This window comes from Dryobates pubescens, chromosome 8, assembly GCF_014839835.1.
Source record: "Dryobates pubescens isolate bDryPub1 chromosome 8, bDryPub1.pri, whole genome shotgun sequence".
NCBI lineage: Eukaryota > Metazoa > Chordata > Aves > Piciformes > Picidae > Dryobates > Dryobates pubescens.
In genome coordinates this window covers 18,874,741-18,902,590 of record NC_071619.1, presented here as the reverse complement: position 1 = coordinate 18,902,590, position 27,850 = coordinate 18,874,741, and the positions used below count along the sequence as shown (strand labels likewise).

General features: G+C 40.7%; 2 protein-coding genes across 2 annotated transcripts in view; both read right to left on the bottom strand.

Moving 5' to 3' along the window:
- TM9SF3 (transmembrane 9 superfamily member 3) overlaps positions 1-18,320 on the bottom strand; it is a 40,582-nt gene extending 22,262 nt beyond the window's left edge. The window contains exons 1-4 of the mRNA XM_054163583.1: positions 18,114-18,320; positions 8,551-8,746; positions 4,701-4,823; positions 229-389 (exon numbers count right to left, since the gene is read on the bottom strand). Of these exons, the coding sequence (XP_054019558.1) occupies positions 229-389; positions 4,701-4,823; positions 8,551-8,746; positions 18,114-18,320 (687 nt within the window). The remainder of the gene's footprint in view (positions 1-228; positions 390-4,700; positions 4,824-8,550; positions 8,747-18,113) is intronic.
- Positions 18,321-23,536: 5,216 nt separating this feature from the next.
- Positions 23,537-27,850, bottom strand: part of PIK3AP1 (phosphoinositide-3-kinase adaptor protein 1) — a 43,225-nt gene continuing 38,911 nt past the window's right edge. Inside the window, exons 14-18 of the mRNA XM_054163888.1 lie at positions 27,503-27,575; positions 27,010-27,165; positions 25,335-25,405; positions 25,032-25,141; positions 23,537-23,987 (exon numbers count right to left, since the gene is read on the bottom strand). Of these exons, the coding sequence (XP_054019863.1) occupies positions 23,933-23,987; positions 25,032-25,141; positions 25,335-25,405; positions 27,010-27,165; positions 27,503-27,575 (465 nt within the window). The 3' untranslated portion in view covers positions 23,537-23,932. The remainder of the gene's footprint in view (positions 23,988-25,031; positions 25,142-25,334; positions 25,406-27,009; positions 27,166-27,502; positions 27,576-27,850) is intronic.

Sequence of the window (27,850 nt, the reverse complement as noted above, 5' to 3'; positions counted from 1 at the left end):
TTTTACTTCCAAATTGGTGCAAGACTGTTCTTTGGATGTTTTACACCTCACTTCTCCTCCTGCCCAACTTACTTTCCCTACAGTGAAAAGGGGAGGCAACCTAAATCTGTTCCACTCGGCTTTTGGGCTCCAGGAAAAGCTTAAACCACAACAGGACACAACTTCCTATTTTTGAGATATTTTGCCATGCAGAGTTTCTTATTACAGATGCATCAGCAAGGTACTTACCGAATACGACATCTGGATTTTTGTGTTTGGTACCAATTTCACCTTTCCTTCACTAGTCAGATTGACATCTACAATTCTATTTCCATTGTAACCAATTTCAAGCTTCTTGTAAGTCCAAAGGTAATAGTCTTCTCCGTTTTCATCTGCTTCTCCAACAATGCCTGCACAGGAAACAAGTGCAAGCATCTATTAGAGGTTTGCTTTTCAAATATTCTGAATCTTTTTTCTTTTTTTTTTAATATGCATGATGACATTTTTGCCAGCTGAAGAAGCAACAGAACTACAGTAAACAGAACACAGCTGACCTTTCATGCTCTTTTTTTCAGCTGCAATACCTGGATTACACCTTCAAACCACAGGTATTTGCAAGAAACATTTTTTAATGGCGTTAGAGGAAAAAAACCATGCAGCTAGCTACAAACACTTCAGAAGAAGCAGAAGATACAACAACAGTTTCCTAGTTTTATTGGGAACTCCTACCCGATAAATGACTAGCTGAATACAGATTCAATTTCCCTGAACAGAACTTAGCCAAGACCTCTGTAGTTTCCTTTCACTCATTTTTCTTCCTCTTAATAATTTTACTTCATTCTGTATTCCTCATTAGCTGACTGCCCAACATATGCTTTTTGCTCTCACTTGCACACAGGCATCCCATACTTGCCAAGAATGATAGTTTTTGACTGCTCTGTTACTTTTACTGAAAAATTCAAAAAGTTATCATTTATTTGAAAAATGTTATTACTTCCAACATGGAAAGCTGCTTAGATGTTCCTGGAGCATCAGAACTCAACTGAACCCAATATTGGCCATGATCAAGTTCTTACTTCTCAATAACTTACTGCAAAACGTCTAATCTACTACAGAAAATTTTCAGAAAACATAGTATGCTGAGGAAATAAAAAGGTCAAACCTGCAGTCGCCATGTGAAAGATGACACTTGTAGACTGTGAATGTCAAGGCCATCATACAAAAGAACACATAAAAACAGCAGTCAAGCTACTCAAGGTGAGGGGGAGTGGAAGAACAAGTAGGTGAAGGATATGAAACAGGCTGTCTAGAAGCAGCAGGTATATGATGGAATGGCACTTGTGCGTTACCTGTACTTTTTTCTGTCATGTTTTTTACTCCTGCTCATCTGTCAGCGTTGTCTTGTGTATGCCAGCCACACAAAATCCACCAGTTTGTGCCTATGCCATACAGCCTAACACCTGGCACACCATCTGTTCCCATGGTAGTATCTAAACCCATGAGAACACAGACCTCTAAACTACTAAAAGGACATTCTGATCAATCACTACCTGAAGGAAGGAACTAGCAGTGCTCCATGTACTTTGGCAGGTCTCCTGAAACAAGGACAGTCAAGCACAGCCACTGCAGTGTGGGACAGCAGTTCTGGAGAAAACTGAATCATCTGAATACACCCTAAATGACCTACTGCATTCTTCAGGTCAGGAAATTAAGTGCAAACATTCAAAAACTCTCAAAAAGCAGTTTGAAGTCATTACTTTTAGTTATCAGCAGTTCTTTACTGAAAATGGCATCTTCCTTACTGGGTATTTAGAGGATTTCCTAAGGAGAATTTCAGATATTAACAGCTGTGTATATGAGTTTAACATCAGTAAGCCTTACTAAAATTGAAAACTATGAAGAATATAAACCATAAGCTTAATTAAAGTTTGTAAGGAGATTGGATGAGTGCCAGAAATCCATCTGGAAGAGCCCAGAAGCAAGTGGTCTGCTTTAAGACCAGAATTAAACAGAAGTTGTCTAAAATTCTCAGCAAACATTAATAATCCATCTGAATGTTTTTCTTTTAAACTCTTCAGAGAATATTTACTTTCCATTGGTAGCACAAAAAAAGGGGACTCTAACCATTTAGTTAGGGAAGAAAATTTTGGTTTAATCTAGCTACAAGTCAACAATTAAAAAAACAGAGGATTGAGTGATACAGCACATACAATGCATGCTGTCTAGTAGGGCTCTCAGAAATGGTATTCTGAGTGAGGTGGATTGACATGATAGCCTTCACAAAGCAACAAAAAAGACATTTCAGTACATGGCATTTTTAATGCAAGTTGAGGGTAACTGGTTCAGGATACTGCCTTATTAAAACAAAAATTGTACCCTGCTCAGCATTAAGTGTATTTCAGAGATGTCATTGTATTACTGAAGCTCTTAGTCTTGTGTTAAGTAGATCTGATGCTTTTTGTTCCAGTTACTGAAATTAAACAGCTGTGCAATGACACTCAGCCAAGCAAAAGAAACTAGTTTTCCTTAGTATCTCTACCACCACATTATGTGGTGCTAGACAAGTCTGCACAACACAGTTAAAGACAACAGCAATGTGTAGGAACCACGTGTACAGTGCCACTCATGCCATATTCACACAGAAATATTTATAATAAAAACTGTTTGGTGAGTAGCAAGTCTCAGAGCTTTAAGGCAGCACTGACACATTCCTGTTGAACAGAGTCCCAGCAAAACCAAAATTAATACAGATAGCTATGTTCACAGTCTTCCAAACCGTACTTGGAAGGCAGTGGTCAGAAAGACTCATTCAGACTTGCAGTCTGGTCAGCTCAGGGGTGTCCATTCCTTTGTTAGGAACTCATCAAGAACTGATTACACGTTTTAAAATAAAAAACAGGCTGATACTGACTGACCAATCTGCAGTCCTGCTAGTTTTATCCAGCCTCCAGGAGATACAGACCAAAAATCACCAGCGCCACTCGCTTTCACACCTGATGTCAGATTACACCCTTGCACAATCATCTCCAGTACTACAATGCCACAGTCTTCAGTTAAGTATCATAACTTGACAGCCTGGTTCCAAACAACTACTAAAAGTCAGCTCCTTAATATCATACAAAGACAATACCTAGTACTACAGGTTTGTTTGCTGTAGCATTAGCAATGAATTCTTGTGCATACAAAGCATACTACTGAAGAGTATTTTTTTTAAAAAGGGAATCACAGAAAAATGCATTTTTAGGCTGAGTGCATAAAATTTAGTCACTGTGTAGAAGACTTACTAAGTGTAGTAAGTTCCTCAGTATTTGTGGTGATAAAAAATATTACCAAATTAGATCAGCAAAAAACAGCCCTAAAAAAAGAAATTCTCCAAGACTAACTTGCCACACAGGATTCCAAAGAATTCATTTAACATCTGCCATTCTTTGGCAGTCTAAAGCCTACATAGCTGCCACTAGTCTAGGAAAATCATCCACTGATCTTTTGTTGCAAGGCAAAAAGCATAAAAAAAATATTATGACAACTGTCACTCTTGCATGTTTCTAAAAAGCCTAGCAGAAATTGCACCAGAAATATAGTAAGTGCCACACTAACCAGGGTCTACTCCAAACCTCCAAACAGAGTTGTTACACACTGCAAGCAAACTGCCTGAAAAGAACAAATACTGTAGGAGTACTTTCCCTGTCAAGCATTACAATCTTACCTCTTAAAAACAGATGCAACTAAACAAAACAAAGCAAAACACAGATAATAGATACAGCACAAGTATATCTGGCTGGAGCTCTTGTTCAGTAGATAGCTGCTTTAAAAGACAATAAGTAAATAAATTTAAAGAAAGAGCTACAACACAATGAATGAATGAATGATGGGTAGCATTATTCAGCATACTACCTGTCACAGGACTTTTGTCAAGGGGCTTGAACTGTATTTTTGTAGGTGTTGTGGGATTTCATTTATTTTGTGTGGTTTTAACTCTTTCACAGAACACAAGTTAACAAAGACCTTATTTTAGAGCATTTTGAGGTGCTTTTCATTTCCTTTCAGTTTCTATCTACAACAGGGAGGTTAGGGCTTGGGAGGTTTGGTTGATTGCTATCAGTGAAATCAGCAGTATGTGATCACAGATTACAAGGGAGTTACAAAAAACAGCTTAGGAGACAAGAGCAGTAAGGACACACACTTTTTTTTTCGAAGATAGAAGTACTTTCAAGCTCAGATTAATAACAGTCAGGCAAGAGCAGTTTTAAGAACTGCGTAAGAACAAGTAAAATGAAACTCCTTCATATAACTAGACTGCACATGCAAAACCATTAAAAGCCACTAAATTACCATAAATCAAACAGCTCTTGAGCTAGCAGTAAAACAAAAAGTTTAAACACTGAAAGACTTTTATGAAAGTTATTATTAAAGAACACAATAACATGGACCTTAGATCTGACTTAATTACCACCCATTTGAACACTTTAAGGAATTTCACCCTAACAAGTGCTTGAGAAACAAAACAGCTTTTCACTGTTCTTGCCATTCAGTACTACAAGCCATCCTGCTTCTCTTTCAATGTAATAATCCTTTAATTTGCTTATATGATTTGGTTATGTAAGTTCTACATACTTGTGAGATTCTTGTACTGAAGTTTAGTCATTAAATGGTTCCATGAAACCCACTAGCATATGATTCCTGCAGCTGCAATCAAGTTGTTCATGCATAATACCACTCACCCCATATTGGCAAGTCATCAATATACATCTGATACCAATAGTGATTTTTGATAGCATATACAAATGCATCTCTTCTCCCCTTGTCCAAGTCAACTTCACAGTAAGTGGTCTGCATTACATCATCTGCAAAAAATTAAAGCACAGTTAATGATTTATTAATGAGCTGGCTAAAATCCAGGGCAAACCCAGCAAACGGAGGAATGGACATTGCTGAAGACTTTAACTTTTCCTGGCTATCCTCAGGTAGGTAACAAAGAGGAGCATTTAAAAAGGAACTATTAAAGCAATTACATAATTGCTTTTGTAGTTCTACCTTTCCACATGCAGAAAGGTTTCAAAGTATCCTTTTTCTATTTCACCCTGATGGCAGCTTTACCTGGACAAACTGAGAGCTCTCTAACAAAGGGCATGAAACTATTAACAAATATCTAGAACTCTGTGTATGGTATTATCTCTCCATTTTAGTATGAGGAGGCTCAGACTGGGAACACTGTTTGTAAAAACAAAATCTCTTTTAAAGTTCTCAGTAATTTTCAAGAAAACACCCTAAAGGAAGAAACAAAGCAATGAGGGTGAAGGCAGGAAAAAAGGACAGAGGACAAAAATAGGAATAATATAAAATGTACAAGAGGCTGCAGTAGAAATAAAATTAATCCACCTCTTCAGTCAGAAAGCTGTTTTCCCACAACTACAATTCTCAAGTTAGTAGTCATTCTTCCACATCCCAGTTTCCTTCCCTAATATTTCCTTTTCAAGTGGAAAAAAGAGGAAAGGGTTCATATTTACAAGAATTCAGGCAGCAACAGATTTAGAAACAAAAATAACCCCATTTGCCTGACTTCAATGCCATCTCCTCCTCTCTTCTTTTTGTTATCACTGGAATCAACGACCCATTTGTAGTAGAAAAAATTCATTTGTACTGTACATCTCTAATCTGCATCAAAACTCGGCTTACCTGTTCCTATACACAAACTGCAATATAAAGCTTAAAAAGCAAATCAAATCACCTGCACAGAAAAAGCACCAGCAAGTAGAATTGTTCCAACACAAAACATTATTTCTCTGACAACGACGAGATGTCGAAAGTAAAATATGCACAGCACGTCTGGTCAAGCAAAAATCAGTGAAGCAAGACAGTAAGAAATCAGCTGAGAGCAGCTTTGCATAATTTCAGTGATTTCTTATTACCCTGGAGAAGTAGTGTCCCTGGCTGTTATGAGAGCGATGAATTTCTGTCTCCTATTTCTTATGAAAACCAGCATTTTCCACTTTTGCTTGTTCAGAGACCTAACAAATGTACTCGAAGCTTCAGGTTTTTTAACTGGGGGGGAACTTTAAAAAAAATCAGGCTGGCTTCCAAGGCTAGTAGGAAAAGGGAATAATCAAGCAATTCTTGTCAACAAGTGCCCCAAGATTTTTAGACCACAGATTACATTTTCAGGACTGATACTGCCACATTCATTCAGGAAAGGGAAGCCGTTAGAGTCGGCACCACACACGACACAGATTTACAAATCCAGGCCTCACTTTGCATTTAGGGTCGATGCCCATTCAAATTTCACTTGGTGAATCCACTGCTGGAAATACTAAAGCACCCCCTGATACAGACACTGCTCGATGCCAGCTAATGGCAAAGAGATTACTGACTTCATCATTCATCCAGAAGATACAGATTGTAAGGGGGGAAAAACTAGAAATGCACATGGCCAGTTTCCCAGATCACGTACACTATTTAGTCACCCATCAGCTACCGTGTACCATCGGCTTCACAGAAAGCATCTGACCCACAGCCACTTTGCTCAGGAGTTAAATGCAATGCAGGTCCAGTACAGAGTATCAATCTGGACAGAGCACCACTGCATTAATAACAATATGTAGATTTTTTTAAAGCACCAAAGGACATGGATGAAGAGGGATTTCCCACCTGCTGGCACATCAGTCACACCTGCAAGACACCAACACCCTTTGAAATACTCTTTTCTGAAATCTGTACTCTTCTATATCCATTAAAAGCCTGTTTTTAACATCATGCCTAGTCTGCCTGGAAGAATATCGCCCAATTACTACATCTCTGATCTACCCATTTTGCATTTCTAAGTATACTCTATGAAGTTCAACAGGAAAACTATTTGTCCCATACTGAATAAAGTTTTCAGTGGGCTACAAGTTTTACAAACCAGTAACAGGACTGTTTTCCATTGTCTGTGCAGGCACAGTTCCTTCCTTAAAAGCAAAGATTCAACTTGGATTCCTTTTATGTGGAGATGCTATCCCCTATGCAACTTAAAACTTTCTAAAGAATTTACAGCCTTTAATCTTTTATCCTACTTGTCCTACTTATAATAAAAGCATCATCAAGTTTCTTATATTGCAGATGTCCTGTTTTGGATACAGCTTTCATAACTTACAGAAACTAAGTCCCATCTGATTGCAATACTCAGATGAGATACCATGTTTAAGTTCTCCGTCCAGTTAAGCACTGGTGATGTAATGAAGTGTAGATAGCCCTATAGGGGGAAAAAATGCATATACACAGAAACTCAAATAAGATTAACTATATGAGTGTTAAAATTGAATACAGACAAAAAGAATTGTTACTATTTGAAGCTCTGTAACTACCAGTTACAGATATATGAAAGGATTCTCATACTGAAGAAAACACACAGAGAAATTCTGCAGTTGAAGACTCAAGCCCGAACACCAAGAAATGTGTTTGCCAGAGAAGTTAAATACCTCTTGGAAAGACAGAGAGGGCGGGAAACAACAGAAAACAAGATCAGCTCCATGTTGACAGCAGGAGCAGGGAGGTCATTCTGCCCCTGTACACTGCACTGGTTAGGCCGCACCTCGAGTACTGTGTCTAGTTCTGGGCCCCTCAGTTTAGGAAGGAGGTTGACTTGCTGGAACGAGTCCAGAGAAGAGCAACAAAGTTGGTGAGGGGTTTGGAACATAAGCCCTATGAGGAGAGGCTGAGGGAGCTGGGGTTGCTTAGCCTGGAGGAGAGGAGACTCAGGGGTGACCTTATTACTCTCTACAACTACCTGAAGGGAGGTTGTAGAGAGACGGATGTTGGTCTCTTCTCCCAGGCAGCCAGTACCAGAACAAGAGGACACAGTCTCAGGCTGCACCAGGGGAGGTTCAGGCTAGATGTTAGGAAAAAGTTCTATACAGAAAGAGTGATTGCACATTGGAATGGGCTGCCTGGGGAGGTGGTGGAGTCGCCATCACTGGAGGTTTTCAGGAGGAGACTTGATGGGGTGCTTGGTGCCGTGGGTTAGTTGTTTGGGTGGTGTTAGATTGGTTGATGGGTTGGATGCGGTGATCTTGAAGGTCTCTTCCAACCTGGTTTATTCTATGTATTCTATGACTGGCATATGATGAGTTGGAAACAATAATATTAAAGTCTTTGGTAAGGATGTTTTAAACTAGACAGTAACCAGGATACAGTAATTGTATTAAGGCAGACCTCTGGGATATTGAGCCCTTGCTACTCCCAACTATAGGGCCTATAAGTTACATCTTCAGAATTGATAATTTCAGAATATTAATTCCAGTAAAAATACTTTTAATCATTCATATGCAGAAAGCTTAGTTTCACTTTATAAAATGCAATCAATTACTGCAGAAGCATGTACTTACTACAAGCATCTTCCTTAAAGGGCACATAAATTAAGACTTTACCGTACAGTGAAAAGCCAGAGGTAGCAGACAACCTTCCAAGGCATTTCAAGAATCAGTATAAAATACACTCAAGCTGCTAGCAGCAGCAAACTTTCAGTGCTAATTCAGAAATCAAGTTTTAAGGGGTTTGGATTTTTTAAAGTGACTAAATGCACTTTCAATTGCTTACCTTTAAATTTGATGTCAAGTCCACTGAATTCTAATTCAACTCCTTGAAGTGCTTCTCCTAGGGTTTCATGGTAATGGCTGATGCTTTTTTTTGATCCCACACAGAAAGGAAGAGAGAAGTATTTGTATGTTTCTTGGCGATTGTGGTAGGGTCCTACTGTATTCATCCATAAAACAACTTCCTCTTTATCTTGGTACTGAAACATAAATTTATTGAGTTAGACAAGAAGCCCAGCAGAATTAAAATTCAAGAAACTCATTCATATTAATGAGCAAGCAATCACAGGAACCAGATACATTTAAAGACAGTTGAGTAACTTTGTCTTTTGGATGGCAGGGATTCTAGGATACAGTTTTCAACCTGCTTTCCTACCAAAAAAACCCAAAACAACCAACAACCCAAAAAACCCCACACCAAAACCAAAAACAAACAAGGCTTAGTTCATCATACAGTTTCTTACAGCCCATGACTGGAGTATCAAAAGAGGGGGATTCACACTAATTTAGTAGAGAAGCAGAAGATAGAGCAAAAGTACAGAAAAGCAGAAATGTCAAAGATAAATAAGCCTTCACAGATTTGTGGAAACACACATCAGTTAAAAGCAAAATTCTACTTTTGTCCACTATACAAATGTCAACTTAATATCCTGCTAATCAAGATCTTAGAAAATAAATCAGGAGAATTACCCATGGTGACAAGTATACTGTATTTTTCTAAAATGCAACTTTTCATTCTTGTAATGGTGTAGGTTACATCTGAAATTCCCAGAAGACCACAATGCCTCCTAGGAAGAACTAAAATTGAACTGTGGCCTATCTACATGCAGAAGGATTATATTTTGATGCAATTACAGCATTCTCACAATGAAAAAAATAACAGAACAGCAAGGAGTTTGGTGTTTACCATGAAATTCTTTCTAGGACTATCCACCCTTCATTTTCCACAGCTACTCTTAGGCAGAAAAATTTATTCCTTGGCTAGGAGCCAAGGAGAAATTACTTTCAAGCCCGTAAAACTTTCAACAACAAAGAAGTCCTTACAGACATTCACCTATCTGTATTAAAATGCTGCATGAATGCAGAAGTGACCTGAAACAATTATTTGCTCTACATCTGAATGCATCTGGGTGAGGTATCAGGTTTGCTGGTTACTACAAAGCTTTTCATCCAACACAACTTCATCACCTGCTACTATTTTAGTAGATTAGGAGGGGCAGTGATCTAAATTTTAAGACACACACACACAAAAAAATCCTGTTTACAACTGTACACACCTGCAAACACAATCACCAAATAGATCCTGACTTGTTTTGAAGTACTATTTTAATAAGCAAACACAGAACACATTGGAAAGAAAAATAAAGTCAAATGCTAATTAGCCATAACTATTTCACAGTCCCAAGGGGAAATACTGTATGCAGTTGTGCATCTCCTGTCTTAACAAATGAACAAAGTTTTTGAACTCCATTCATTCTGAATAACCACAGTCATATCAACAGGTTAACTCAGAAATAATTAGCTACACATGAAATGCTAAAAAAAACCCCAAAACTCTTCAGATGAGGTGTTTAAAAGTTAATCTCAAGGATTTAAACAAACATGCTTTGGGAAACAGTTTAATCCCTTTATACTAACATGTCATCTCAATTACAAGTCTCATCTTTTTTTATTTATGAGGATGTACAAGGGTCATTCCAGCCTTTTCAGTGAGCAATCTCCCACAAGCAACTTTAAATATCTTATTAATTTCCTTCTGAGCTGCAGCTGAGACCAAACACATCACTTTCACAAACCTGCCATTTGCAGGGCTAAAAATTCAGAACATTTCTGAAAGGTAAAAATGCCAAGCAGCAAAGAAAGAGTAAACACCACAGTAAGGGAAAGCAGACATTCTTCCTTTCTGCCAGTAACAAGAAAGATTACATCAGTGCAGCTTGTCCAACTTCAAAAGAAGTTGGGAAAGAAGGAAGGAAAAAAAAAAAAAGTTAGTTCCAGACCACTCAGAAGCAGATAGCAGAATCTGCACTACACCACCATCACTAACTCTTGCCAATGTAGCAAGGGACAAACTGGTCCATATCTCTTTCTAGTCTGTTATGCCTAGTACATCTTCTGTTTCTTACTCTAAAAGCTGCAGAACATATTCTCCACCCTTTCTCAAAGTGGTTTTAACTTGTCAAGAGCCCACTTTAGCATTACTGCTTGTAACACAAGAGCTTACACATGAACTTCACTGCCTCTGTTCAACCTGCAGTAACGGAACATGACAACATTCTTAGGTCTGTGAATTCAGTGCCTGAATAAAGAAAGCATTGACCAATGCTTCACTTGGCTTCTTGTTTCTGACCTGCTTCATACTGTGTCAGGACCTCTGCATTTTTGGAACTAAACCAGATAGTATACTTTCAAGTGACAGAATCCAGCTCCTTAGAACATATTAGAGCATTCAAAACCTCATTACACTTTCTGATCTAATAATGTTAACTATGTTGTAATTACAACATCTACAACAACAAATTTGGCCTTTGCTTGTCTCTTATCTACAGGATACTTAGCCCTCCTTCAGGGCCTACAAATTCTTCCCACAATGACTCCAAGATGCCATGATTCTATTCTGGATAGGAAAGAGATCAAATAAATCATAAACTAAGGATTCAGTCTACATTTTTACTTCCTCCTTTCTCATAACCATCCCAGAACAACTTAAAAGAACTATTCTCAGGACCACTACATAATCAAACACAGCAACTCAGCCACCCCAGGGTACACTCACTCACAATTAGCAAGTCCCTAGTCACAGCAATTTGCAGTCCATCAGGGGCCCCCTCTGATGCCCTCCCAGAATTAATAAAGCTCTAGTAAGAAACCCAGCTTAAGAAACTTCAGCCTGAATTTGGGGTGGGGGTGCTGCCTAGTAGAAAGTCAAACAGATTTTATTCTCCCTACATTTTTGGGGTTTTGCTCGTTCTCAATTATAAAGATCAGCTTTCATGTTTAAATACATTTCCCTATCATGGCATATCTCATCCTTATAAACTTACTCTAGTGATAGGGTAATTTAGTTGCAAGAACTCAGTGTTTTCAAAAAGTTCAGATGTGTGGTGCTTTGTTTTGGGGGTTTGTTTTGTTTTTCTTTTTAATTACTGCCTTCACAATATCGAAGCATCTACAACAAATAACAGTGTCAACACATAGGATAACAGTTCTCATTTAGGCAAGACAAAGAACTACAGTATCTTGTAGGACTGTTCCATCAGCTCTATATGAGGACTTTTCTGTTCAGAGAAGACTAACATGCAACATACTTTGCAGCAAAAAGGTCACTCTACAAAAGAAACAACGAAGTTGCTAAAGAAAATTCCGGTTCCAAGGGGAAGACAACACTCAGGCATGATGTATCAAATACTAGTCAGATTTTGGTAAGCACACTCAGTCTTGCAGTAATTTCAAGTGCTATCATGGCCTCTTCTGTCTTTTCTCAGCAAATATGGAGGCTCCTGCAAAGAACCTGGAGCCACAGAAAACAAGAAAATTTCAGCTCTATAGCACCACCTTTCATTCTTGGCAGAAAAAGCACATTGAAGAAACTACTCTCATTTCTTCAGGAATCGAGCAGCCTTAGACAAAGTGACAAACCAGAAGATCCTGAAGTCTTATTCTTACTGTTCCAATAAGCAACTCTTCAGCTGTGCCCCCTGAGGTCTGAATGCAACCAAGCAAATCAAAATCATGTCAACTTCTGTTAACCTTAGTGGGCAAGTCAGCAGGAACTCACAGTCAAAACCAACACAGAACAAGACAGTATGTGAAAAGTCCAATGGTCTCTATCAAAAATTGTTAGAAAGCAATATAAAACTTGTCTGTCATAGGTTCCTCATCTTCTGGTACCTAACCAGTAAGCAAATTACTTTAACTCATTGAGATTCTGCCAGATCCCAGAAAACATAAAACCATCATGACCTACCTAACAATACAAAGTACAGAACAAACAAAAGAGGAAGTTGGCAACAATGTGCAAGAATATTCATGTTACACATCCAATAAGTTACATTCACCAAGAGTAGCTGCCATCGTAAGAGATCTAAACAAAAAAGTTCTTGCTCTCATTCCACATATGGTAAGGGTCCTGAGTCACTATTGGCCCTATCAATTGTACAGAACTTCTAGAAAAGAAACAAACCTATTCCCGTTACAGCTGTATCTAAACTACTAAGGCTTGCAACAGGGACAAGTAGTAATGAAGTAACATGTCAAATGGTAAAACAGTTTGAAGTAAAATTAATGATGTGCAGAGTAGACTCCCGGTAATTTGAATGGCATAAATCTGACCTAGGGTTAGTTACACTTCAGCCTCAATGCAATTTTGTCTTCATCTCTTATGAAAACAAATGACAAACATATTCCTAACATGAAGGATTTATTTTGCTGTACTAAAGTACTGCTATTTCAGAAATTATTTTTTGTTCTTTCCCTTTCCTGATTTGTTTGCACAGAACTAGATGGTGGAATGGCAGCTTTTCACATGCCAGATTATCAACACCAGTATCCTATTAAGAACATATTAACTGGCAAGGGAACAAAAGGTCAACAATAAGATGCTGCAACCTTTACCCTGGTATATCTCAGCAAGCTCTTCTGGCTTTGGTTCATAAGAGACAATACACACACAGGGACAATACATTCACAGAACTAAGTACTTAACAACTTGGTAATGGGGCCAGAATTCAGAGAGTTCACAGCTTCCAAGTATGAGAAAATACTACAAAACAACTAAGTACCTTTTATTTAATGTAACTTACAAAAAATGTAGTTCTTATTCTGTAAGCATAGCAAATCTGGCTTTGCATCTTATTCTGCATTAAACTTCATATCAGCTAAGTAACGTCAGTAACTACACAGAGATTTATTTTAACTGTGAAAAACCACAGGGGAAGCCTGAACAAGGCTCAGCATCAGCACAAGTTACCTACCACCCGCTGGCACAAACTGATTAATGGGAGATAAACCTTTAGAAACTTTTTCTTCCATAATTGCCACCCAGGTAATGAAGGACAGACATACACCCCAAGTGCAACCACCTATCGGCTATGATCCTTACGACAGCTGGGGACATGTTCCAAAGCAGCATGACATGGTCACACTGCCTGTTCAGAGCACCGGGCTAGAGATGTTGTATATGTGCAAGATAAAATCCTGCTAAACCCATCTACACTGGTAACCAGCTGGGGACGTTCCTGCTTACTGGAGGGAGGTTGGACTACATGACATCTGGAAGTCCCTTTGAACCCCGTGCATCCTATGATTCTATGATTATTCTAGTCCCCCTGCAAAATATTAAACTGACATCAAACTTGTGCAGTTTGACCAGGTCAGGCACGGACTTCCATGATAACACAACTACTGAAGACTTGGGAGCATACACCACTTTGAGGCTTAACAGAAAGACAGCTTCCACACATCTGAATGGTTTAATAATTACTCAAGCACAGCAATATTAAGACTATCTTCTGCACAGCACATGCATCTTTCTTTCCTCTTGCCCACAGGGCACTGTGATGTGGAAAGCAACTTACTGGGTTTTTTTGCACAACCATAGAAGTTAGCATGGTAGCCCTAGAAATAAACTATTTATTCTACAGAACAATTAAGGGTAGATTAAGAGAGGATATCAAAGAGGACATGAGATGGGCAAATTGTTGATATTCTTTTTTAAACCATGAAAACCTGTTGCAAAATAATATGGAGTCACAGCAGGGTTTACAACTACCAAATATTATGTGATGATTCAGCAAACTAAATTCAAATCAAGGCAGTTTATTTCAGAAAGTATGCAATTGCACTCTGTTTCTCAAGGTGAAGTTTGGAGGGAGGCTTTCCACAATGCAGTCCCTTGAACACAGCACATCTTTCAGAGCACAAGGACCAACATTATCTGTCATTGGCACAGCACAGTTACAGAAGCAGGACAGGAAATAGAAGAGGAGACAAGTAAAACGCAAGCTGCGAGTAATATGCCAGGCTTCTAGTCCTTAGTTATCCTTCTAGTTCTACCTATCAAGCTCTGTGATAATGTTTGCAGTTCACATCCCCAGTCTATTAAACGGTGGGTTTCAACCCCATGCACTCCTTTGGATTAAGCAGGTTATTTCTAGTAATAGCTCTTCATTTCTCTCTTAATTGTATGCCTCACCAAAATGTGTATAGGACTTACTGGCAGCACAGCTTCAACTACTGTACAAGCAGTCCTTACGCTTTTACACCTCCTAGATGCACAAAGTTGCTCAGGCACACCACGTCCTGCTTCTGAGACATTTATTTCACCTCTTCAAAATGAGACACAATAATTCCAAAAAGGAATCAGGCTGCTTATCTGCACACACCTTTGTATTCAAAGACATATTTTACTGAAATGTTTTTCTGCAGTGTTTCTCTACCAGAAAACTTACAGATGGTACACAAATTCAATAATTTCATGCCTTAATGTCAAACAAGCTTTGCAGGCTCACGGCGTTAACATACTACATCAGGCTAAAAGTCAAACAAAAATACTTCAATCACTGTAAAACCGGGAATGCTGCTACACAGTACAGGCTGAGTTCTCTTTGTTTTTCAATGTTTGTCATGTATTTCCATGCTTACGGAGCACTGATAATTAAACTGAAGCAAAATTAAAATTGAAATGCTATCTCTTCCCCACACAATTCCCCCGCAACAAAAACTACCAGCACACAGGCAAAAAGCAGGTACCAAACACACTCTGAGGCATGGAAGGAAGTTAAACAATCAGCATACAAGTTTTCAGCTACGTTTCTGACAAATCGTTCTCTTGTGGCCTGAAGTTACACTGCTGCACTGTCTTTTGATGATGGGTATTTTAAATGCTGCGTCAAACCCCAAATTTCTCTTCACTTCCTATTGATTCTAAATACCCAAATCTTCATCTTATAATTGATTGCATACTATTCTTCCCATACAGAAAAGCAGAGACCACTATTGAAGACTAATTCAAATTTAAGATAAAGGATTTATCCTCTGATCCAATGAAGCCACCCACACCAAGTACCTCCAGAAACACCAGTACTTATAGTCCTAGAGCTTCAAGTGGAATCCTCTCATAATTATCTTTTGTAACATTTGCAGTCCTATAATTATAAAATAAAGGACAGACACACATAAAGCATTAACAGTCATGTTGTATTAATACAAAAATACACATTATAAGACGTGTATTATTTTATAAATATTAAATACTATTATGTATTGTAGGAGCAGAAAGGAAATTAAAATAAATCATTCTGCTAACAGAGAGGATTAAATGCTTCAGTCAGTACTTCTAAACATTCAGTGTGCTTGGTACAGATAATGCCCTGTACACTGGCAGTGAAAAGTAAACTGTGGCAAGATACAACAGGACCAAGTGCCTGGCCACAAGAAGCTGCACACTGAAGCACTAACAAGGAAATGGCAGTGCATAATGGTGTGCATTCCTACTAACAGGACTCAAGTCTTAATGCTACAGAAAATTTACATTTTCAAGCTACCAAGTCCTGCATCAGTACAGTAGTATTTCCTCTCCACTTCCACAAATCCAAGCAGAACCTCCAAAATGTAATATAGCACTTTGGTATACTGTTAAAAAAAGGTGAATCTTCCAACTGTAATCGTATTCGAACCAGAAATTCACTAAAGTACAGTACTTAAGGAACACTTCCCGCAGATTCTTAATCTCAGAATCAGTATACTACTACGAAACCCTGTTCATGTTTCATTCATGCTATTAATGTTTGCACTCCAATCTCCTGAACAATATTGAAGTGGTAAATTACCTAAACAAGGAGATAGCCTTCCAAAAAAGCTAACAGTCCTTCTGCATCAACTATTTCTAACCTATTGCGTGATGTTACTAAACTGGACACCATGTGACCAGGAATACTAAACTAAGAGACTGAGTTATAATTTTAAAGAGTTGAGTAATTGAGATGAGAAAAAGAAAAAAAAAAAAAAAAAGGACAGACAAGTCTTCAAAAGGTGTATGTGATTTCCATTGGTATTTATTTAGGTAATCATTCAGAAGACCTGAACTCCATCAGAATTCACTTTAAAAGGGAAAGTGCAAAAAAATAAAAAAAAGACAGCTTAATAAAATCCCTTCCCCCCCCCCCCAAGACTATTGATATTAATAATTAAGAATCCCTCCAGACAAATAGCCTTTAAAACAAACAGAGCTATGATGAAAACCATCTCACCTCAGCAGAAACCCAACCCTAAAACACAGGTTTAGCAACAAAACTGGGCCCTAAATAGTTCAAAGAGTGTCTGCTCCTCAAAAGTACGCAGTAACAGTTTAAGTTTCCTCTCCTTAGTTGAAGCACTGGTAAATCCCATTAGCTTTTAAAAACTTTCAAATGCTTTCCATAAATATATGGAATTAGGCAACCAATTACCTACTGCTTATACAAAACCTACCAATACTTTCTCTGATTCATTAAAAACACTTATTAAGCTTACCACATCACATCTAGAGAAAGTTAAACTGAGCAAGTGTTCACCAGCCAGGCTCCTCAAGAGCACAAAGGTTCTGACAGATGGACACTGCTTAATCACAGCCATGCTAATCCACCCCACTTGTGAAGATGCAAGGATGGTTTTCAGTAAAGACTCATTCCAGTCTCAGATCACAGCATACCAAAAGCCATGGAAAACACTCCAATAAAAAATTGGAAACTGATGAAGCAATGCTACTTACTTCCCAGTGATTCTTTCCAAGTGATACTGCACTTTAGAATAAGTATCCCCATAACAACAAGTGAGCACTCAAGTCAGCAGTATTTTACGCACTCATTTTCCTTAAGGGTCGCAGGCCGAGTGTCTCTTGTCCTGTTCTTATGCCTCAGCCTAGACCCAGATGTACTTCCCTCTCCCAAGAGAGCTGTCACACTGCAGCGTGTGCCCATAGGGCTGTCACTGCGCAGGCAGTGCAGAACCAGGTTCCGAATAACACTTCTGTTCTGAAGCAAATGCAAACATCCTCCCGGAAGAAACGGCTGTTCCCGCTGAGTGCAAGTCAAACAGCGAGGCAGCCCTCTCTAAACAAAGCACGCACCCATGCCACGGCTGTTATCTGCTCCAGGAAAAGGTGGAAAGCACCGCACCCGGCCGCACGGCTGCCACGCTAACTGCTAACACAAGGATGCCTAAACCGGATCCGAAAACTCCAGTAGCCCTTCCTCGAGCACCGAGTGCGCCGCTCATACCAAATTAGAAAGAACAGGACCCGACCCCCTGTATATTTGGCCTGCATGGTCAAAACAACCCAAGCAGCGAAGAAGTCGAAAAGGAAGCTCTGCGGGGAGAGAGCCGCCCGCTTGCTGCCCAGGGGCCGCTGCCTGCCGCGCCCGCTCCCGCCTTGGCCGCGGCTCGTCGCTCCCCGCTCCGCCCCGCCCGCGCCATCTCTCCGGGCCGCTGTGGACGACGACGCCCCTCGGGGACAGCAGGGCCCGCGGATGGGGGGGAGTCCGGGGTCGTGGCCCGACCGCACTCGGGGGAGGCCGGAACCCGCCTCACCGTGTGTTCGTGCTCGTCGGCGCGGGCGCGCAGCGCTAGGCACAGGAAGAGAAAGAGCGCGGCGGCCGCACAGAGCTGCAGCCCGGGCACCGCCATCTCGGGCCTCCGCATCCCCGCGCACGCAGCAGGCCCCGCCGCGGAGCCGGCCCGCGCCCCGCCGCCAACGCCGACCTGCGACGCCACTTCCGCTCCGCCCGGCCACGTCATCCGGCCGCACACCGGCCGCGCGGCGTCTACGGCGGCCGCCGAGAGCCAAGCCAAGCGCCACAGGGTCCCGCGGGAGCGTCTCACAGCCACGGCAGGGGTGGAGCTGGCTCGCCTTCGGCACCTCCACGACAGGGAGAGTAGATCGGTGCCTGCGCAGGGACAACGATGGTGGAAACAAAGGAAGAGTGGTTGAGGCGCTGTGACCTTCCGCGTGAGCGTGCTGAAGTTACTTTTTCACCGGTGGATGCATTTTATAATTCATAAAATCACCATCATCTATCAATCTAGACTTCAGAACAGCGCGACACAGGGCTGCACGCAGGTACCCTCGGCAATAAGGGGTCCTGTTTTCTACACCACTTGTACAAGAAGAAACCCATGAAGTGCAAAAAGCCTGTCAAAGGGGCAGGCGTGGCAGCTGGTCACTGTGCTGTCAGTATTGGCCAAGACCAGGCCTGGGAAGCAGCAGATGAACTTGGAACAACCTCAAGCTGAAATTCTAAAGTAAAAAATCCCAAACCAAACACCACCCCCCACCCCATGCCAAAAAGGTCGCTTTTAAACTGAACAAATACTGAAAGAAGCTGAATGCAGGAGCTGGTCCATGCTGTTACCTGCCATCCATGCCTTTTAGGCACAATGCAAAATCAGAATTCCCCATTTACCACAGACCACCATACCTATAATAAAAGCTTCTCCCCTTGTGATCTAACACATTTAATCTACTTTCCTTGAACATAATTTAATAAGGTGCATTCATATGAAGCCTTCTCCAGATCAGCTGGGGCTTGCAAATGTACTGTTTCAGTAGAAACAAGGTCCCTGTAGAAAGATACTTGTCAAAACCTATTAAAACCCTCTGCTGATATTTTAAAAAAACAAAAACAAAACACCACAAAACAAAACTGGACAGCTTTGTTAGCACCATATGTTTCTTTCTAGCCATTGCCTCTCTGTCCAAAACAGAGTAGCTTACCCTTGGGGGAAAGAGAGAGAGAGAAAGCTTCAGCATCTTCAGTTTATTCAGTACTTAATCAAAACAGGGCCAACCAAAGCCATCTGCTGCAGCGTGCTTTTTGAGGCATGCTGTACAAAGAGCAAATACTTTGCCCAGGCCAGCCAGCTGCCACCTCAGCTTGGTGGATTGGTTGATGCCTGTACAGGTGACCAGGCCATTTACTTTTTACCAGCAGTTTTACTATCTGTTCAGTCCTTGAGCTCTAATGTTTGATGGAAGCACACTTTATTCCCATTTCTCCCCTTCACCCCTGCCACCCAGCATATTCTTGAGTAACCAAGAATCTGGTTGCATACAGTTTTGTGCTCTGGTCTTTTCAGAGCTTGATTTTTAGTGCACTTTTCACCTTGGGTGGAAGCAATACACATCACATGTGTTCACCAACACAAATGGAGTCTACAGCTACAAAGATTCTGCACATTGACCAGTAAGAGGGTTAAAGCAACTAGCTGAAACCAAACCACACTTTTTGGCATGTCAGAAGGTGCCTCTGCTGGCCTACAGCAGCCTTGAAAGTCATGCATGCATCACAGTTGTTTACCTGCATTTAACAGTGAAGTCCTTATAGTGCTGCTCCTTTTTTCCTGGACAAGGTGATAGTTTTGCTATGACTGCTGCTCAGTGAGATCCTAACTAAGCCAGGATCTAATTACAAAGAGAAAACAACATGGAAATGTCTGAAACTATAGCTGTGTCTTCAATTTCCCCTCCTTATGCAATGGAGAGTGGGCCCATACAGTATTTATAATATTTCTCAGCCTCACCTGTCCCAGCTCATCTCTCCTCCAAACTAGAGCACCACATTAGTATTTGGTTTTGTATGATAGTTCAGGTCACACTAAGGAAGTATCTAAGCTGCAAACAGGAGAGAGACTGAAAGGCTACTTCAGCAATACAGATATAAACCATCCCAGTACAGTACCAGCAACAAAAAATCCATTTCAGAGACATGTTATTAGGATTGTAAGAAAGGAAAATGCTCAGGTAAGAGCTCAGATATACCCCTCCTTCAGAAGACATTTGGTTATTGCACGCAGGGAGTTTAGAATTAAAAATTAGCTGGGGAAGATAGGTCCCTGGGCTGCTTCACTCCAACAGCTTTGAAAGGAAATCTGTGTGATGCTTCCATATGTTGCTCTTCCCTTCCTGCCTGGTTACAGTTTTCCCCACATCCTACACTTACTATCTTATGTTGTGCCTTGCAGATGTGGAAGCAAATAAATTTGTCTTATCCCATCACAGCTCCGAGCTTTGGAGCACAGCAGCAGCCAGCACTAAGGAAATGAAGAACTTCTGAGCAAAACCAGGAAGTGGTGAGCAAACCAAAACATGCTACAGCTGATGACAATCAAGCTGCTGAATTTCCTCTTTTACTTTATTTCTTTAATCCCTGCTTGCTTCACTTATCCATGCTACCATTTCCCTCATTCCAGCACCAAAACCTCATTCCCTGCTTCCAATTTGACAGAATAGTGCTGGGATCTTTGCTCTGTTGCAAGGGCAGCACAGGAAGGCAGCTCCCAGCTCACAAGTCCCCTGGCTACTGTTGAACAAAGAGCAAACTGTCAGCGAGAGCATGTGTTGTCAGAGTTACTGGAGAAGACACTGACGTAATTTATTAAAGAAGAATAAAAACAAATCACCTCTGTAGCTACAGGCCTGTAGCACACCACCTGCATCCCTCTATCAACATGAGAGGCTTGTATGAACTGCATTTGGAGTCAGACCCTGCGAGTTTAACGTGGATAATATTTAGCTTATGCCTTTACCCCTAAGAGCAGCAGAAGGTTCTCCACCTTCATTTAGTGCTGGGTGAGTCACAGTCACTGTCATTCCTGCAACTCTGCACATTGGCTTTGCCACCTTGCAAGAGAAAGGAGCTACAGCTCTACCATCTGCTCTCTTACAGATCACAGGGAGTTTACATGACTGGATAGAAGCCTTGTATGTCCATCATGTACCTGAGGGATCACCTAATACAGATGTATCTATGTCTCTCTCAAGGCTGGATGAGGGGGAATGGCTTGGAAACCAAGTAATACATAGGTGAGACAATCAAAGCAGGTAATCACCAACCAATGTAGGTAATGATGCTCAATTCTCTACTGTGAATGTTATTTTGCAGATTCCCATCTTCATGGACAACCAGAGCCCTATACTTGCCCCACAAAGGCCAGGATAAGTACAGAAGCTGGCGTGGGGAGAACAATCAAGAAAATACCCAGGAAACTCTCCTTAAGTTTGTAAGCCCTCAAGCACAAATGAAGCCAGATGCAGCTGTGGCAGATTCACATCACTGGAAAAGCAGCAAGCAGAATCCAACCCTCAGGCTGCCTGTTTCCACTGCAGCAGGCTAACTATACTGCTGGCATTTGTGAGATGTGTGCATTCATAACTGGAGACTCACTGCAACTGCACGCAACACCATTCTCGGTCTGGAGAGACAGATCCTGTGGAGACACGGAACTCCAGAGAGGATTGAGTCAGACAACAGAACTCACTTCAAGAACAACCTTGTAAAGAGCTGGGCAAAAGAGCATGGCATTGAGTGGATTTTCCATATTCCTTACTATGCACCAGCTACAGGGAAGATTGAACGCCACAACGGTTTGTTGAAGACCACTCTCAAAGCCATGGGAGGTGGATCTTTGACAAACTGAGAAAAACATTTAACACAAGCAACCTGGCTGGTGAATAGTAGAGGTTCAGTGAACCGAGCTGGACCAGCACATTCAGATCTGCTACAGAAAGTAGAAGGCGATAGAGTTCCTGTTGTTAGAGAAAAGAATCTGTTAGGTAAAACTGTTTGGGTATTTTCGCCTTCAGGAGAAGCTAAACCTGTCCGAGGGGTGGTTTCAGCAGAAGGTCCGGGTCACACTTATTGGGTAATGCAAGAGAATGGTGAAATTCAGTGTATTCCACAAAGAAATTTAACTTTAGCTGAAAGAGTTTACTTTCAGACTGTTGTACAGCTACATCGTGCCCAAAGGAAGAATCCCCGAGGAATCTACGGTGCACGAACCCTGAGAGCCCTGAGTCAACTGAGAATCCCTGTATCCCTGTTTCCCTTTTCTTCGCTTTGTCTGCGGAGAGACAAACTGTTTTCCATTATTCTTATTTTCTTGGACTTCTGAATCATCTACATCTGAGTATAGCCAGAATGGACTATGAACTCTACTTACGAACTGTAAATATTGTTTTAGATTGGATGGACAGTATGAACAGCCAATGAAATTGTTTAGAAAGAGGTGGACTGTGACTGTTTGAGGCTGTGCCTTTGAGAGACAGTGTTGGGAACACTCTGGCTGAATGTTTTGGTACCAGAACAAAAACACTCTGATATTCTAAATGATTTTCATTGGTGGATGGGCAGAATGCAACTTTAAGTTATAGGGCAGTTGGAATTTTTTCTCAGTTTGGGTTTCGGTCTGTTCTGCCGTGCCAGCCTGAACTGCTTCTCTGCCTGTCTGCTTCTCAGCAAACTAGATGGAGCTGACCTTGAGATAAACAAAACTAATCCTGCATGGGCTTTTGAAGCTTAATAACACCTCTTTTCCTTAATAACTCCCTTTCTTTCTCTCTCTAACCCCTTTTTGGGAAGAAAGGGAGGTGGGGGGGGAGAGAGGGGATTACAGGGGGGGAATCCCTCCCCGAGGAGGGAATTTTGTTGTGTTGTTTTTCTTTGCTGAATATTTCTGTATATATATTGTAAATACCTGTATATATTGTGTTATATATAACCTGCTTTCTATATATGCTTGTAAATATAGCTTTGCTTCTCCAACTGAGTTTAGCTGTGGTTTTCTTTTCTCTGTGGGGCAGGGAGAGCTAGGCCCTCTCTCAACTTACCACACCATTCACTAAGTGCAGTTGTTCTATGATACAGGAGGTCCCTTACCAGTTGCCTTAGGAGTTTTCATGGTAAACCAGCACACACACCACCTTGTTAAAGTCAGTCCTCTTCAGGGAGAAAGGGAACGGTGCTTTCAAGGCAGTATGCAAAACACATTTTTGAATAATGACAACTTCATAATTCTCCTATAGTTTAATGACTCCTGGAGGGAGATTTTACAGCTTTGGAAAGGTCAGTATATCTGTACCAAAAATGTTACACCGCACATTCACTTGCTCCTGCTGTAACAGGTATTCTTCTAACAAAGTCTTCAAAACAGATTAATTTCATTACTTTTTCAAGTATGTTTTCCAGTCAAACCCTTGCAGGCTGCATCAAGGGTTTTAGTAACAATGCTTATCAGGATTTAGTCTCTAAATTATTATGTGTTCTTTCCTGGTCAAAGGGAAACTTCACACTGGTGCAGGGCCATCAAGACACAGATCAGCATTCTTTTTCTCAGCCATGATACTTTTGCTTGAAGTCTCAAAGCACTAAAATTCTTCCAAGGAAAATAATTATGGAAAGCCAAGAACTCCCAGTGAAAATCATGGAGGGGGGGAAATCACCAGAGTTTTAGGGTGGAGGAAAGGGAAGAAAATGTTTGGCTCCCAGTTATAAATAATTTAAGACAATCCAAAAATATCTGTACAAACACACATACAAAGAGAAAAATCTCATATCCCACAGATGTTAATAGATTCAGCGACCTCTTGGGGGCACAGGTGGAGGATAAAAGCCTTCACAGCTCACAGGCCTATGAAAAGGCAGAGAATACAAATGCATTAAAAAACAAAATAAAGAATGGGGTTCTGAAACAACATGTTGCACGCAGTAACATTGTATCTAAGAATACTGTAAAAGCAGTAGTCATAAAAGAAGAAAACCAGGCTATCAGTGATTCAGCAACAGAGCAAAAGCTGAGGCACAAGAGCCCTGTTCCTTTCCAAGTTACTTCTTTCATTCTTCAGCTCTAGTAATTCTACTGTTACAGGAAAGAGACTCCATAACATTTGGTTGGAGTAAAACTTTGATAGTACTGTATCTTTCTCCTGAAAATTAGATGAAAAGCAATAGGAAGAGATCAAAATATTTAATTTTCTTTTTTCCAAACTAATTACAGATAAATTCTTACCAGAGCCAAGTCAACACACAGAACTTACTGCATCCACACATTAGTAATTACTATTTTAACAGCTGGAGAATTTAATTACCATCTGTACTTATCTAAGTCTCTGGGGTCTGGACTTCATAGACTGACACTGGTTGGACTAGAGGAATGTTTACAAGTTACTAATGTTTGTGACAGCCTGATTGTATCAAGCAAAACCTCCAATACCATGTAAAAAACCAGTGTGGTTCATTCTTTGAGGCCAACCAATCATGTAAACAAGTATGCTTTGGAGAGATCTTAATTTTCTGAAAAGTCCAAGGGAATGCTGGAAGGGAATTCCCTCTGCATTACACTTCGTATGTTCCAAGAGGTACTAAGTCTCTTCCAGGGGCAAGATGCTACTCCACCTGGTCAGTTTCAGTGTGGCAAGCAATGTGTGCTTCAATAATGCTGCCCATAGCAGTGTGTGAACTGCAGTAACAGCATTGTTGTAGGTACATTATCAATTAGGAAACCAATTCTACCGAGTATTACAGATGAAAAACATCTTGCAATTTCTAATAGCATGCATTTACATAGTCTAGTAGATTTTGTTGTAAGGCATGTTCACTTCCTGCCACGCTTTCTGCCCAAGGCTTCCATACTGATTCACTGAAAGCTTATGTTTGAGCTGCATTTTAGCTTTACCTGCTTGCACCTCGAGGAGGTACTCTGGGAGGCCTTTCTGGGAAAGTCAGCCTCTCTGCTTGGTGGGCTACTGGGCTGTGGCTTCTAGTTGTTTCTGAGACTTCATTGTCCTACAGAATGAAGAAAAGAGTTTACAGAGGAGCAGAATAAGGCTCGTTAGACTCGCAACAGAAGTGGTTATATTTTGCCATTTGTGCAACTGCAGTGCCATTCCTGAGAATTTTTTTTTTTTTTTTTTTGCATGAAAATGAAGCCATCTACTTAAGAACAGTGGAACAGTGTGTATGAGCTGTGAGAGCTTACCTCACTGTCTCCTTCCATCCCACTGCTGACACTCAAGATGCTCCGAGTGCTGGAACGGTTACTTGCACTACCTGGAGTAAGAGAAAACGAATTTACTATTAAATCCTGATGATTTAACTACAAATCACTCAGAATTCCTCATGCTCACCTCTTACACACAGCATTTAATGCTTGTTTAGAATCATTTATTTCCCCTGCTATTTTTCACATATTCAGGATTCAAACAATGGCATTTCATACAACACAGACCACAGGGCCACAACACTCAGCTTCGCTTTCTTTCTAGCAAATTTCTGCCCTATCTAGGTCCAGGCTTTTGGTTAAATAATCTACCTGAAAGGATCCAGTGCTAGTATCAGCTGACAAGTCAGGTAAATATTTTCACAAGTTGTACACACCCAACATTTATATATATTTAAATTATCAGTGTGGAGGTAAAAAGCACTGAGCACCATCACATATTTATTCCTTGAGCAAATGACTGCTTACAAGGTTTTTACTCCAATAGCTGTTCACTATTCCCTCTCACAACAATCCTTACTCATCACAGGAAGGTTTTATGCTCTATTTCAGAGCTAAAATTGAAGAAGTCTGTTCCAGCAACCTTCAGCAACCATTTATGCAAACTCATTGAACCTGTGTGGACTCACAGTAGGGAAAGGTTTTGCAGCATTGTGCCATTCTATAGGGGACAGCAACTCACAAACATACTCTACACTGCTGTAGCCCATTTCAGTCATAGATACACAATGTTCTATAGGGCTGTACAATACTGGGACACTAAAGTTAGGATACCTATACACTGAAATGGAAGTTACAGAGGTTTCCTCAAAAGATGGGAGTCCCTCCCTAGTCTTGGTGAGGTAACTCTTATCAGCTGGTACAAACAGCAACACTAAGGAGTACTACATAATGTTAGGGTCCATTCTCCAATTATGCCACAGGTAAGAAAGCCAAGCTGCACACACTCTAGTGGCTTATTACAGCTCCTCATATGCAGGTTACTGGATCAGTCAGCTACCTATGGCACCTAACTCTGGACATGAGCTAGCTATAGCTTGTGAAGAGCCACAGAAGTAGTACCCTCACTGAGACTCAGTTTTCCTTTCAGAGGATCAAAATTATCTTAATGATTTCTGCAAGAATTGCTCAGTCTGCAGTAACATCTATAGTGCACCCAAATGTAATAGAAACATGCAGACAGTCCAGATTATTCAAGAGGTCCCATAGTTACCAATGAAAAATGGTAACTTCTACCTGCAACAACCAAAGTAGTAACATGTAGCAACTGATTCCCAGTCTGCCCTGTAACTATGCCCTTCAGACCAGAAGAGCACCCTGCCTGTTGAGTCACTGCAAGGGACCATCCTTTTTCCTGAGAGAGCAGTTGCCATCTATTTTTAAGAACTGAATCTGAGTGATATACCTTCCCTGAGAAGGTTCAAGGGAATCTTTCACTCAGCTTTTAGTTGTCCTCCTGCAGAGATGCACACACAAGATGCCCAAACCATTTGATGTACAGGGAGCTGCTTTTACAGTTTTGAGAACAGCCAGCCTAAGGCATGCTGGGTTTATGGTGGCTGTGTAATTTCTGGGATTCAGGAACACAAGTCCTGTCTCCTGAGCTGACTCCAGAGCTGTGCTGTAGAGAAGGTGACACTCAGGATTTCCTTACTTGTTGTGCTGGACGTGCTTTCTGTTTTCCAGTCTCCTCGCTTTAACTCCTTTTTCGGTGGGAAGATGTTTTTCCTGGGGGTGTATTCATATATTCCACATTCTGGTTTCCCTGATGTATTATGAGAATGTCGAATGGGTACCGTAATCTCCAGGTCTGGAAGGGAAAATAAACCACTCAGAAGGGTCTATGCAAGTATAGTCTATAAGAGACAGCTCTGCTCCTGGGATCAAAGTTAAACACAATCACTTAAGGGCAATCATAACTGCACAGGAATGAATGAAGATTCACTCCACAGATATGAGTATCCTTTCCTCAATCTGGGAAACTGAGGAGTAAAGCCACCTCCCTGTTATTTAGCCAACAGGTATATGGATGTGAATATTAAAGTATCATATAACTACAATACACATAGAGACATTTCTGACTGAAAAGCCCATTAGTATTGTTAGCTGCTTCATTACCAGAGAATATCAGAATCAGAGACCATTACCTGCACTTTTGTCCTTTTTTTGCTTTTCCATTTGCCTCCTGGTTATGCTGTCTCGTAGCCGTTTCAGATTTTCCTAGAAACAACACAAGATATTGTTTTCAGGGCTTTGGATACAGGAGGATGAACAGCTGACATTATATTTCAGCTAACTCTGCAATCAAGCTGTAACAAAGCCTGCTAGTCCTTACTGAAGTCCAAACTATGTCAACAGGTTTTAATGCATTCCCTTCAGAAATCCACATGTGCCTTTTAGAAGCCAAGTTTTTTTCAGATGTTCATTGTGTATGTTAAGGTCAAGTTCACAGACTAACTGGCAGTTGCAGATAAGCAGCACATTTGGTTTAGAAC